The sequence below is a fragment of the Eleutherodactylus coqui genome, chromosome 1 (assembly GCF_035609145.1).
Source record: "Eleutherodactylus coqui strain aEleCoq1 chromosome 1, aEleCoq1.hap1, whole genome shotgun sequence".
In the NCBI taxonomy this organism is placed as follows: domain Eukaryota; kingdom Metazoa; phylum Chordata; class Amphibia; order Anura; family Eleutherodactylidae; genus Eleutherodactylus; species Eleutherodactylus coqui.
Genome location: NC_089837.1, coordinates 412,045,050 through 412,057,985, shown reverse-complemented (window position 1 = coordinate 412,057,985; position 12,936 = coordinate 412,045,050). Strand labels below are relative to the sequence as shown.

At 42.3% G+C, this 12,936-nt stretch overlaps 1 protein-coding gene across 5 annotated transcripts in view; it reads right to left on the bottom strand.

Annotated features, from left to right (window-relative positions):
• MYCBP2 (MYC binding protein 2) overlaps positions 1–12,936 on the bottom strand; it is a 196,032-nt gene that overhangs the window by 163,322 nt on the left and 19,774 nt on the right. For all 5 annotated transcript variants that reach the window (XM_066580830.1, XM_066580838.1, XM_066580848.1 and 2 more), the window contains exons 2-3: positions 8,899–8,974; positions 1,308–1,523 (exon numbers count right to left, since the gene is read on the bottom strand). In XM_066580830.1, the coding sequence (XP_066436927.1) occupies positions 1,308–1,523; positions 8,899–8,974 (292 nt within the window). The remainder of the gene's footprint in view (positions 1–1,307; positions 1,524–8,898; positions 8,975–12,936) is intronic.

The following is a 12,936-nucleotide window of genomic DNA, read 5'->3' as shown; positions in this document are numbered from 1 at the left end:
CAATGATTAGACCATTTTAAAAAACCTGCCCTGGTGGGCACACGACAGGGTGGTAGGAAACCCGCCACTCAAGGGGTTAAAGGACAGTAAATTTATAGCACTTGATGCTGGGTTTTAATTCCGGGCAATAGTAAAAATACGAAAGCTCCTGCAATGTAGCAGGAACAGGTCAGAGCCGAGGACCCAGAGGAGAAGGCAGAAATCGTTTTTAACTGTTTCTGCCTTCTGCATTGCAGGATACATGGCACTCATAGTATGTATTAAATAGAAAAAATGGAGGCATCACTTCCGCTATTCCACTGGTGATCACAAGACCACTGGGTGTTCCCTGCCACAGCAGAGCTGCAGGGTCCTAGTAGACCCAGAGCAGCTCTGTTAGAGACTACTGTTACTACAGGGGGATATTTTTTCTCATAACTTGGGACTCCTACAGATGCCTTTGTTACAGTGGAAAATGGTGAACGTAAAAAATAGGAAAAACACACACACACACACACACACACACACACTATGTGCTTGACCCCAAAAGGTCTTATATGTTGTCATGGGGATAGAAATTGAAAAAAATTTTAAAAAGAAGTTACAAAAAATCTATGAAAAAAGAAAATGACTGCTGCCGAAGGTAACCTAAACAATCACCATATGTGCCCTGTAATCCGAGACTATAAAAATGATATATTAAAACGTTAAGGAACCCATTCCTGTACTCTATTTTTGCGTACACAATGAATTTAAAAATAAAAGTGCTTAAAAAAGTCACATTTTTCTTTTTTTGTAAAAAATACAGAATAAAGTGCAGATAATCTTTAAAACATTGTTGGTGGGAAGGGTCGCAGCCGCATTGAAGTTACCACAACATCAGACCGTGCCCTAAAAGGTTAAATGAACTCTGCAAAGTATTCTTGTTAATCGTGTAGGACATTATTTCTGTTACAGACGTTGTGGCAATATATAAAGTTATGCTATAGTCACAGGATAGGAGATAATGTTATAATCAGTGGGGAAGTATGATCTCTGGGACCCCTACCGATCAGGAGAAAAGGGGCCCTGATGGCCCCTGCGATAAGCGGAGGTCACGGGGGACGAGTGAGTGGGGAAAAAAACGCAAGTCAAATTAAAGCTCATAAGCAGAAATATATAGAAACTTAAGTTACAAGAAAGAAAAACAGCACACCACTACAGCCAAGCCAGTTGACTGAAGGATGCTCTGGAGTTCAGAACAAGTAGCCTGCATTAACCCTATTAAGTAAAGCCTTACTTAACCAAGAACTGCTCATAATCCAGGATGCATCACTAACAGCACTTGCCTTTGGAAGCTTAACTGGTGGATCTTTGGATTCCTCCTCTTCATCACTGTCAGACTCGCCACTCTGTACGGAATTCTTAGAGGATAGCAATAGTGATGTTTCCTTTCTCTGCCACTCCAGGACACAGTGCCGAACATTGCAATATACATTGAATGCTGAAGGGTTGCTGTGAAGTTTGAGGTCGGGTATAAAAAGAGCATTTTCCAGGTTGTCAGCCTACAAAAGGAATAAATAAGAATAGTGATATTTAATACTTCTGTGGTGAGGGCGCCCAATAACTGAGCAGGATGTCTAAAGTGCTATGAAGGCAAACTTCAATAAAACACATTATCATATATTTTTGACTCAGCAGTCAGACCTCCACCAATCAGCTAGTTGTTCCCCATCCTCTGTATAGGGAAAAATTTAGTGGGACTACTTTAAGATCTGACAGAAAAAAGAAAAAAAAAAGCTCTTGTATGTTGGCTGATCTGATTTTTTTTTTGTGACGTCACTAAAATCATTGCTATTGCAGCACATCTGCCGGAGTAAACAGCAGATGTGGAACAGACAAGGATGAAAGTTTATACGGCCTGAAAGATCTTTTGTCCCCCTTACAGTCTGACACAGCTAACGTGACAGCCATTTAAATCAGCACCAATCTCATTGATCAGCACTCATCATCTGGCTCAGATCAAGCCGTGTGAAAGCACCTTTACTCATAGATTGCTGTAGTAAGTGAAAAGGTAAAAGGCATTTACACACACCACAGTATACTATGTAGCGCCTGCTCTGCAAGGACCTTCTAGTTATACCCCATGCTCAGAACCGGAGCAGCCAGGAAGCTTCCCTCTAAAAGCCAAAAAGGAATAGACGCATCCCCAGACACTCCTGCTTCTATGTACCACTACCGTCTGTAAACTCAAAGAAGGGGTTTATTACAAGGCCATTACTGAGAACGGTGCGCCGATGGAGCTAGCAAAGTGGTTAAAAAAGGTCAAGCCTGTTGGGACTATTGTTACTACAAAGCAAAATTGGGGAATGGAAATATGGTGCTCTTCCAAAGTCAAACATTAGTATGTTATTTCACCCACTAATATAACCTCCAGAATTATGCAATTCAAACTAACGAGATCTCGGTCATAGAATGAATCAGTAAATTAATCTCTTAAGGACCACGCGCTGTAAATTTACGGTGCTTGGTCCTTGGCTTTAACCATCGTCAGATAGCAAAAATACTGTGCGGAATTAATGCCTTGGCTCCTGCAATCAAGCAGAAGCAGGTCGGGTTATCAGCTGTCAGACACAGCAGAGGACCCAGAGAAGAAGGGAAAAACGTGTAACTGCTTCTGCCTTCTTCTTTATCGGGTACATAGCACTCAATGAGCACTATGTACTAAGAAGTGAAAGGGGAAGTGTTTCTTCCATTTCATGACCTGGGGATCACATGACTGCCAGGTGCGCCCGTTACAACAGAGCCGCAGGGTCCTAGCAGAACCGGAGCAGCTCTGTTAGCGACTATTCTCACTTACAGGGAAAAACCTCCTCCTTTATCGAGGCTCCTATGGATGCCCCAGCTACAGTGGAAAAGTAAAAAAATAAATAAAAAGACCATGTTAATGTCCCCCAGAGGTCCTACATGTCGTCATGGGGTCATTGATGGTAAAAAAAACAAAAAAAACAAAACGTTTTTTTCCCGGCATATAAGACTACCCCCAACTGTCGACTTATATGCCGGGAATACGCTGTAGAAAGAAAAAAAAAATACTCACCTGCTGCGGCGCTGCTGCAGCCTGTCACTCCCTTCTCCATGCCGACAGAGCATTGCTTTCTGCATTCGGAGCTTGAATGCCCCGCCTCCAGAAAGCTAATGCTCTGATTGGCTAACTCAGCGCTGTGTCAGACAATGAAAGCCAGCGCTGCTTTAACCAATCACAGCCATTCAATGTCATCATTGAATGGCTGTGATTGGTTAACCCAGGACCGGCTTTCATTGGCTGACGCCGCGCTGAGTTAGGCAATCAGAGTATTAGCTTTCTGGGGGCGGGGCATTCAAGCCCTGCATACAGAAAGCATGTTCTGTCGGTGTGGAGGAGGAAGCAACAGCCTGCAGCAGTGCCACAGATCATCGCAGAACGCCACGGGAGGAGTGTATTGATTTTTTTCCTACAGCGTATTCCCAGCGTATAAGACGACCCCCAACTTTGGAGAAGATTTTCCTGGGTTAAAAAGTAGTCTTATACGCCGGAAAATACGGTAGTTACACAAGTTTAAAAAAAAAAATAAAAAAATAGAATTACAGAATAAAGATATATGCTTAAAAAACCAAATAACCCAAAGCAGACGCTAACCAAAAAAAGTCGCCGTGTGCGCCCTGTAATCCAAAACCATACACATTATATATCAAAAGGTCTAAGTGTTAAAAAAATAATTTTTTTAGCCTTTTACCCCCAATAAAACTAAAAAAGGGGAGAAAAAAAATCTAGAAAGTTTTTTCTAATATCTAATCTGTCTCTCCTCCCTTTCAGTTTCATCCCATTGCTTCTAGGCTTTCCTTGTGCAAATGAGAATAGGGCTGATCCCTCTGCACTGTGACAGCCCTCAGATATTTGTAGACCCCTATTAAGTCTCCTCTCAGCCTTCTTTGCAAGCTAAACATTTCCAGATCCTTTAACTGTTCCTTATAGGATATGGTTTGTGGTGTTTAGAACTGAACACAGTATTCCAGAAGAGGTCTGACTAAGGCCACCTGCAGGCGGCTGGGTCGGATCACGCTGCGAGAATTCTCGCAGCGGGATGCAGACCCGTCCCCTTACCCCTGCAGAGGCCTGCAGCTTACCCGCTCCCAGCGTCTTCATTCTCTGCTATGCGCCAGCTGGCGCATGTGCAGAGAGGAGCCGGCCCATCACCACCGACAATTCTGTGGAGCCTCTGCGAGACCCGCACAGAAATAGAACATGCCGCGATTTGTTTTCCACGTGTATTTTCACGCAGACAAAACGTGGTTGATCACCATTGGACCCAGGAGCCTTGTGGTACCCTACTTGAGACATTCTTTTAAATGGATGAGCAACCATTTATGACCACTCTGAGTACGATCACTCAGCCAGTTATGAACCTACCTAACAGTTGCCTTGTCGACCCCACATTCGGTCATTTTTCAATTAGGATGAGGAGATACTTTGTTAAATGCTTTCAGTTGACACTGCTGGTCCTTTTTAAAGGGGAATATGCCAAAACAGGAGATAAAAGTCTGATTAGCGGGAGTCTCACCACTGAGACCCCCACCCATCCCAAGAAGGGGGATCCCATTACCCCCTCTTATCGTCACTGTGGTCTCACTGCACTCGAACAGCGGTTGCACAAGCTTTATTCCTTTCAACGGGGCTCAGGATTGGTGGGGTTTTTAGTGGAGACCCCCACTAATCAGACTTTGATCACCTATACTGTGGATAGGTGATAAGCCTATTGCCAGTCAACGATGGTAGCACAGGCGAATTTGCCTGCCCATGTGAATAGACTCTAGGGCCAAGACGATTGCTAGTGGTAGCTCTTGCCATTAATTATGAGGCGGTCATGATTGGGCAACTCAATGTTCTCAACATCTCGTCATGAGAGCCTTACTGAAATGCCTATTCAGAATCAGATGCAGTTCATAAATATGCTTGTGTACATGATGCCCAACTCTAACGGAGTATGATCCATTTAATACTAAGGGGTCAATGTGTTTATAACATGTGATATATCCCTTTATAATACTGCTAACAGTGTAGAGTACACTTTCTAATTTAGAAAAAAAAAGTCAACCAATGCCATCTGTGATTTGTACATGATGAAAGGCTGGGTACCAGAAACTGCAATCATTTCTAGTGTTTGCACATAAGTCAGAGATTAATTAGTTACCGAGTTTTCTGCCAAGAGTGCAGCATATTCTGTTTACTCCGCCTACTCGCTTTCAGAGGCATGGAGCATAAGGGTCATGTCATATGAAATCAAGGCAGTTATTTAAAACTCATTTTTCCATCAAAACTTTATCGAAGTAATGATAAGAAAAAAAAGCACACATTGCCATTCCATTCTATTCATTGCGATGCGATTGGCGAAGTGAAGCTGAAAACAGACCTTGGCTCTCACTGGTAGGTCTATATAGATAAATGAAGTGGCCTGCTCAGCCATCGCTCTAGTCATACAGGGCATCACTGTTTTCATGATAGTCGGGGTCTCAGCAGTCGGACCCCTACCAGATGCTTATTCCTTACAAGATGGTGTCACATACTTTTTTGGAGCAGCTTTTTATGCAGTTTTTTGGGCCTAAACTAGAAGTAAATTCATTAAGTCGTCGGCCCTCCTTTAGGTTTTTTATATCTTTTGAATCCACCATAAAAACTGCCAGCCAAAAGAAAAATTGTGATTTAAAAAAAAAAAAAAAAAGGGGGGGGGGGGGGACCTTTTGTCTCTTGCAGCTGGTATGTCTTAACCAACAACAAGCTTCCCATCGGTCAACCAGCAGCCCCCCCCCCCTCTTCTCTTGAACGCTTCTCTAGTTTGACCTCTTTATAATCGATAAAGTGAGCAAATCAAATAAGAGGTCAGCTTTATGAGTGTTCAGGAGGAGCTGGAGACTGACCCAGCACTTTGCACTCCTGGGCGCCTTCATGCAATTTTACATCACATTATAATGTTTGGTAAAAAAATCCCAACAAGTGTTTGCCTTAGGCCCAATGCACACGGGCGCATTTGCATTGCAGAATCCAGTGGGTGTCTGCCTCCGGATTCCACAGCAAATACTGCCCATAACATGCTATTGATAAAGAGGAGCAGAAATAAATTGCAATTTTCCGCTTGTGGAGGGGGGGGGGGGGGGGGTGGAACCTGAACACAACAGTACAAATAAAAAAAAATAATAGCTCGTGCACCAAAGCAGAGGGGAGGACTGTGAATTCACAAAGCTGCATTAAAGGAAAAATAAAGTTCTAAGGATCAGAAGATTATAAAAAAGCAATAAAAAATATAAAATCAATAATGACACAGAGTAAAGTGAACATTTCATTTAATTAACCCCTTAGTGACCAAGTCTGTTTGCGCCTTAATGGCCAGGCCAAATTTTAGAAATCTTATGTGTCACTAACACAGAACAACACCGTAATGGTTTTGTATATCTCAGTTATTCTGAAATTTTTTTTGCCACATTTAGGTGGTAAATACACTGATAGAATAGGTTTATTAAAAGCGCCAAAATTGGAAACATTTTGAAAAAAATTGTCACTTTTTGCACATTTTTAATTATGTGCAAACATACTGTACAAATTTTTGGTAAGATATATATTTCCATCTGTTTATTTACCATTTACCATTGGTTACACATTTGCAAAACGTTTTGTTTTTTTTTGGGGGGGGGGGGGTATACGATTTAGGAGACGTACAAATTTTACATTGATGATTAACATTTTGATGAACACTTTTGTTTTCCTGCACCAAGCCAAGATTGCAAAGGTTCATAGGTGTCAGGATGATGGATACCCCCACAAAACACCCCATTTTAAAAACTACACCCCTTAATATATTCACTGAGGGCTGTCATGAGTATTTTGACCCCACCGTTTCTTTTCAGGAGTTAATACAATTTAGAGGAGAAAAAATAAAATTTCATATTTTTGAAAATGTCATTTTAAAGACCAATTATTTTTCTATAGTGCACATGAAAATGAGGATTTGCACCCCAAAATTTTTACCCCCATTTGTCCTGTGTTCAGAAACATACCAATTGTGGTTCTTATCTTATGTCCATCTGCACAACAGGGTCAAAAACTAAAGGAGCAGCCGGTTGCTTTCACAACACACATTTTGCTTGAAGGTGATTTAGGCCCCATTGCCCACTTGTAGATCCCTTCAGCAGCCAAAACGACAGAGAACCCCCACAAAATGAGCCCTTTTTGAAAACTAGACACCTTAATGAATTCATTTAGGGGTGTACTGCGCATCTTGACCCACGGTTTTTTGAATTAATCTAAGCAAAGTAGAAGGAAAAAAAATACGATTTTCACAGTTGTTTTTACAGAGCACCTATATAAATTGGGTTAAAATTGGTATATGGGGTTCAGAGAATTGGGCACTTTTTGAGAGGGCAGCCTTTTATTTTTTACTTCATGCTTTCCCTCATTTTTTAAATTTTACGTTCAACTGCATTTATTATTTTTACTATGGTGGTACAGGTTAGCAAGGAACACAGCTATATGCGTTTCCTGTTGTCCCCATAAATTAAATCACTGATCTGTAACAGCCCATTCAGAGTCATTCATATGCAACCTACATGCACAGACATGCAGAGAGGAAAACACTGCGTCTTCTCTGCATGCCCCCCAACCAGTCTGCGCCAAAAACCTGTGTGACATCATAACTGATGTCACTGGATTCCCCAGCAACTACCGGAATGCGGAAGTGCTGCCTCTGGATTTGGGAACACAGTGCTCAGTGTGTGTTCGGGTTTGTGACCGAACAGATTCCAGTCCCCCGTCAGAGTCCAGGATCAGGCTGATCCTGCTAATGGCACTGTGTGCAGAGGCACCATCAAACTAAGCACAGGATTTAACGGGCTGCAGACAAGGATCAGCCTGTTCATTTACTTGAGCGGGTCGGGGAGGTAAAATCCAAAACGTACAGTACACTTCTTGCAGGATTCCTTTGGAAAGAATAGCAAAGTTGACTACGCTACTAAATTTAACTAAAAAATACCGAAAAGCACAGTGTGTGTCCTGCAGGTTTTCGGGAATTAATGGGTACATTTAATGTGGTGGGAAGCCACCTATAGAAATAACCAAACAATGCAGTCTGTATGCACAGATATGTCTAGAAGAGAACACATGGCGAACTGGACAGACAATATTTAGAATCCTCTTACAACTATTTCTATGACTAATACACATACTTAAAGGAATTGGTCACCATGTTTTTACAGCCTTCACTGACTGCACAATAAGATAGTGCCGATCACACGGATTACAGCGATATGTCTAATGTGTTTATCTGTGCAATAGTTTTAGAGACACAGAAACAGTCAGATCCAGAACTAGTCCTGCATATTCATGAGGTGCAGCCTAGCCACACCCACCCCACCCTCCAGCCAATGATTGACAGCTGCCTCTATGCCCAGTAATAGGCAGACAGCAGTCAATCAGTGCCTGCAGCTCATGAATATACAGAACTACTCAAAGTAGTCCTCTACTGGGACATGTGCTGCTACTGATAAAATGTAAATTCTTCCAAAACTACTGCCCAGATCCTCACAGCAGGGATATTACTGTAATCCATGGGATTATCACTACCTTATGCTGTCCTCAGAGGGGTGCAAAAAGATGGCGACAGCCACTTTAAAAGGGGACCTACCACATCCCCACAGCACCATAAACCAGATTTGTGTGTGAAGTCAGGACTTCAGAGGAGGACACTGCTGCCATACAGACAGCAGGAGAGTATAAAAATGTCCATCACCCAGCTCCCTGTCAAGTCCCCCAAAGCACTAGAGTTTATGGGGCTGTGGGACATGACAGGTTCACTTTAAGCAATATAAATAGGGGGGGGGGGGGTGTATCAATAACTAGCAAATAACTTCTACCTTGCTTCTTAGTTTCCCTTTTGATTTGGTCTTCTGCTTCCTTTTTAGTTTTTTCTTGCTTAGAATCTTCTTATTTCTAAAAAAAAAGAGAAAGAAAAAACAAAGAAAAGCATTAATACAAAACAGAAGCAATGAAGATTTCCTCCAACAAAGCAACAGGTTACACAAGTTATTTAGAGCCACTTTTTGTATGGCTTCGTTCACATTTTCATTAAGGCTGTCACTTATAATTCCGGCTCTTTATTTCAGCTTCCGTTCCTTTTCTCCAAAAACAGAACAAACGTTTTTTTCCTCCAGAGATTTCAAAGGGTTTTTTTTTTTTTTTCTAAAATAGGGAAAGGTTTACCACATTTTTTTAGCAAGATAAAATCTTGCTAAAAAGCGTCTGCGCCCCATCATCCAGCAATGGGGTGGGGGTCTGAGAGATCCAGAGACCCCTGACTGCTTGCCTTAAAGATTCGGCAATGTACTAACCAATCACCAGGAGAACTCTGTAGACATCCCCCAGATAGCCCTGGAGATCCCTCACATCTCCCCAGGGTGCATGTCCTCCTCCTCTGTACACACAGGGACAGACAACAGCAAAGATCAAAGGTCTTGTAGTAGCAGCAGGACAGTCATGTCATAACCAAGTGAGCAGGAAGCAGCTAGAGGGGGTCATGTATTACTACACGTGGATGTGGGGGATCTTGTGTTAACATGCCTGCTGCAGGTGTGTACATATGTATGTAGCAGTGCAGTATGTGTCTATGTTGCAGAGCTGTGCATGTTGTGTGCAGCAGTGCTGTGTAGAATGTGAACTTATGCCCTTGCGCCATTGATTGAATGGACACTGTTAACCCTCTATTCTATACTAGAACACCCAAATAATAACAGCAGCCCCTCCGCTGTGTTAGATTCTGGAGACATTTAAATCAATATGAAATATTTTCCTGCCTTCTGTTGCCTGAACCCGGGGTGCGTCTTAGTCTGAAAAATACAGTAGTTCAGTTTTCATTCAGATTCTCTGCTTCAGAAGTGGAACAGCTACAGAATTATAACCGACAGCACTGATGGAAGTGTGAATGAAGCCCAAGGCAGTTTCTGAACCCTTATTTTAGAAAATTGCAGTAATTATAGTAGACATTAATGTGTTATTAGTGCAGAGGAGCGCTTGCCTCGCCACCACTACCTTTTTATCCTTTCCGTAATCCAAGAAACCAATTATCACGCAGTTTACAGTCTTCATGTATAGTAGCTCAGGGCTAACCGCACACAAAGCCTATACTTGGGCACCTTTGGCTCCCAAGTCTACAAGGAGAGGAGCTAAATGACTTTCCCTACAGTTTCCAAATCAAAAATCAACATTACTGCATGTAAAATAAAAAGTTAGTGTTTACATTCGATTGGTTCTATCAAAGGAAGCTGTAGACTATGATTGGGCTACCTGCAGCGACCACCAGGTTTACTACACAGACGTTACTACATACCACCATAATATGCAGGCAGGGAGACTATACAATGTTAGACAGGACGAAGGGGAAAAAAGACCCTTTGACACCCAAGCTTGAAAACTTTTAGAACACATTTTAGGAGCCCCGTGTAGCAAGAAAAGGATTCCTAGCAAAACTCTGCACACAGTATTCAGGCCACTCTCACACGGGCGTTTTTACAGCGTTTAGCGTGGCATTTCAAGCGCTAATCTAAGCGCTGTAAAACACCTCCATTAATGTCAATGGGGTTTCTCAGACAAGCATCCGATTTTTGAACTAGGTCTGCTCTATTTTAGTGTCTTTCAGCGATTTTTAAGGCACCTCATCACCCATTGCAATGATGGGGTACGTTATAAATGCTGTTGAACGCATTTTACAAGCGCTGCGTTTTTACAGATGCATTTCTAACAGGCGGGATTTTCCGCAGAATTTCCGCCCATGGACGCTGCCAGAGGCTTGCATTAGAAAACGTAATCCTAGGCAGACGGCCGTGATTTGTCTGCGTGAAAGCACACGCGGAAAACCAATCGCGGCATGCTCTATTTCAGTGAGGGTCTTGCAGAGGCCCGCACAAAAATGTCACTCCCGGGCCGCCAGCTTAGCTCTGCGCATGCGCCAGCTGGCACATCAGGGAGCTGGAAGCGGGAGAACAGGTGAGAGCCCCAATGGTTCCTGTAGGGGCGCAGGTCGCTCGCAGAGGGATCCGACCCAACCGTCTGCATACAGCCTATGCTAAACAGCACTCCTTCGATGAAGAGCTGTCCTGCATACATATGCAGAACAGCCTTCGAGAGCTATACTGTTAGAAATGCGTGCTATACACACGGCATGCAGTTATAGGACGCCTCTGTATGGCTTTGTATTACAGGGATATCTACCATTAGAGAAATGAGAAATGCATAGATTATATATGTTATATCAATATACATATATATATATACACATGATTACAAATGATCAACCTCCCGATGTGAAACACCCATAAAGGCCCATTTACATGCAAAGATAATCTTTCAAATGATTGAAAGTTTTAGTGATCGTTTTGCATAAAGTACTAATGGGCACTAATGCCCATTAGTACTTTATCAGCTTCATTGGCATGCAAATGAGCCTCCAGAAGTTGCTTGCAGAACTTAACAGGTAATCTGAGCTCTGCAATTAGCTCCATTATTCTAGCATGGGCTGCAGAGAGAATACAATGCTACCTCCTACTCCCGTGGAGAACACAGCATGCAGTCTGAAACATGTCTAAGCTCACCTGAAAATCATTGTTCAGACAAAGTGCATGATGGTAGTGTTTACACGCAATGATTATCGCTCATATAACGTTGTTTTAACTTATTTTGAGCGATAACCGTTGCGTGTAAATGGGCCCTAAATACACGTTTAATATTCAACAAAAATTGCTAATGAAATCATGACAGTTCATTTTAGTGTGATTCTGTTGAGCAAATCTATTGAGAAATTGCTGCCTGTTTTAAACATTCTGCGTTTTTTTCTAAATCGCTTATTTATCGTATCGCAATGCACGAACTTGCGATGTTCGTGCAATGCCTTTACAACATTAGAAACTCCTTTTGACTATCACGCAAGCAAATTGAGGGCGGCAGCAATGCAAGATTCAAGAAAAAGCATCGCTGCTGCTCAAAAATTGAGTGAACCAAAATGCGATTGCTACGATTTTCTTGTGGCAATATCATGATCGCCAGTGTGAAGGAGCCCTTAAAAAACCCCACAAAGAACACTTGTAAAGTTTTGTGGTAAAAAAAAAAACAAAAACTAAAATATATGGGATTAGACAGTCAAAAAAAAAAATCCCTCCCCTAGTAGTAGGCGTTGTTAGAATTAAATGAAACTTTCGGTGCGTGACTGTAATGTTGATAAGTGATTGCACCACTTTAGGCATACAGGTTCTGTATGGTATGCTGCGGCTCCAAAATTGCTGCAACAGCCACTAAATCGTGCAAACTCATGGGCTGTTGAAGTTGGCGTCCCAGGAACTGTCATACATGTTCTATTTGTGATAAATCTTGTGACCGGATTCCAATTTTACTTTAACTTGTATTGGAATTACAGTGGTTACAAAAAATGTGTTATAATACATTATTCCGAAGAGAATGACGTCTTGCACATCTTCCTATGCCCAATAATGTCCGAGATACGAATTATCAAAAATCATGGTTCTTGGTGACCTACAAATAATTGATCCCCCATGTATTTCTTGACCTCATGAGCCGTTGGGCCTAAAAATTTAGATTTTTATAAACATTCTTTTACTGAACAAATTGCAAAATTTGCCCAGGAAGGACCCTTGAGTGAATGCTGGCAAACTAGAATACCCTACGACCCAAGGAGAAGAGCGGCACTCTCTCGGGATACTTATTAGCCTTTTACAAATGCTGGATAAGGGCTAATTCCCACAGGCGGTTTTCCGCTGCGTATCACACGGCGGAAATCTGCGGCGTTGCCCCGCAGCCATTAGGTTCTATTGAACCTAATAGCGCAATGCTCACGGTGCGGAATTCCACAACAGAATTCCGCCCCGTGAATTCTTCCGTACTCACCT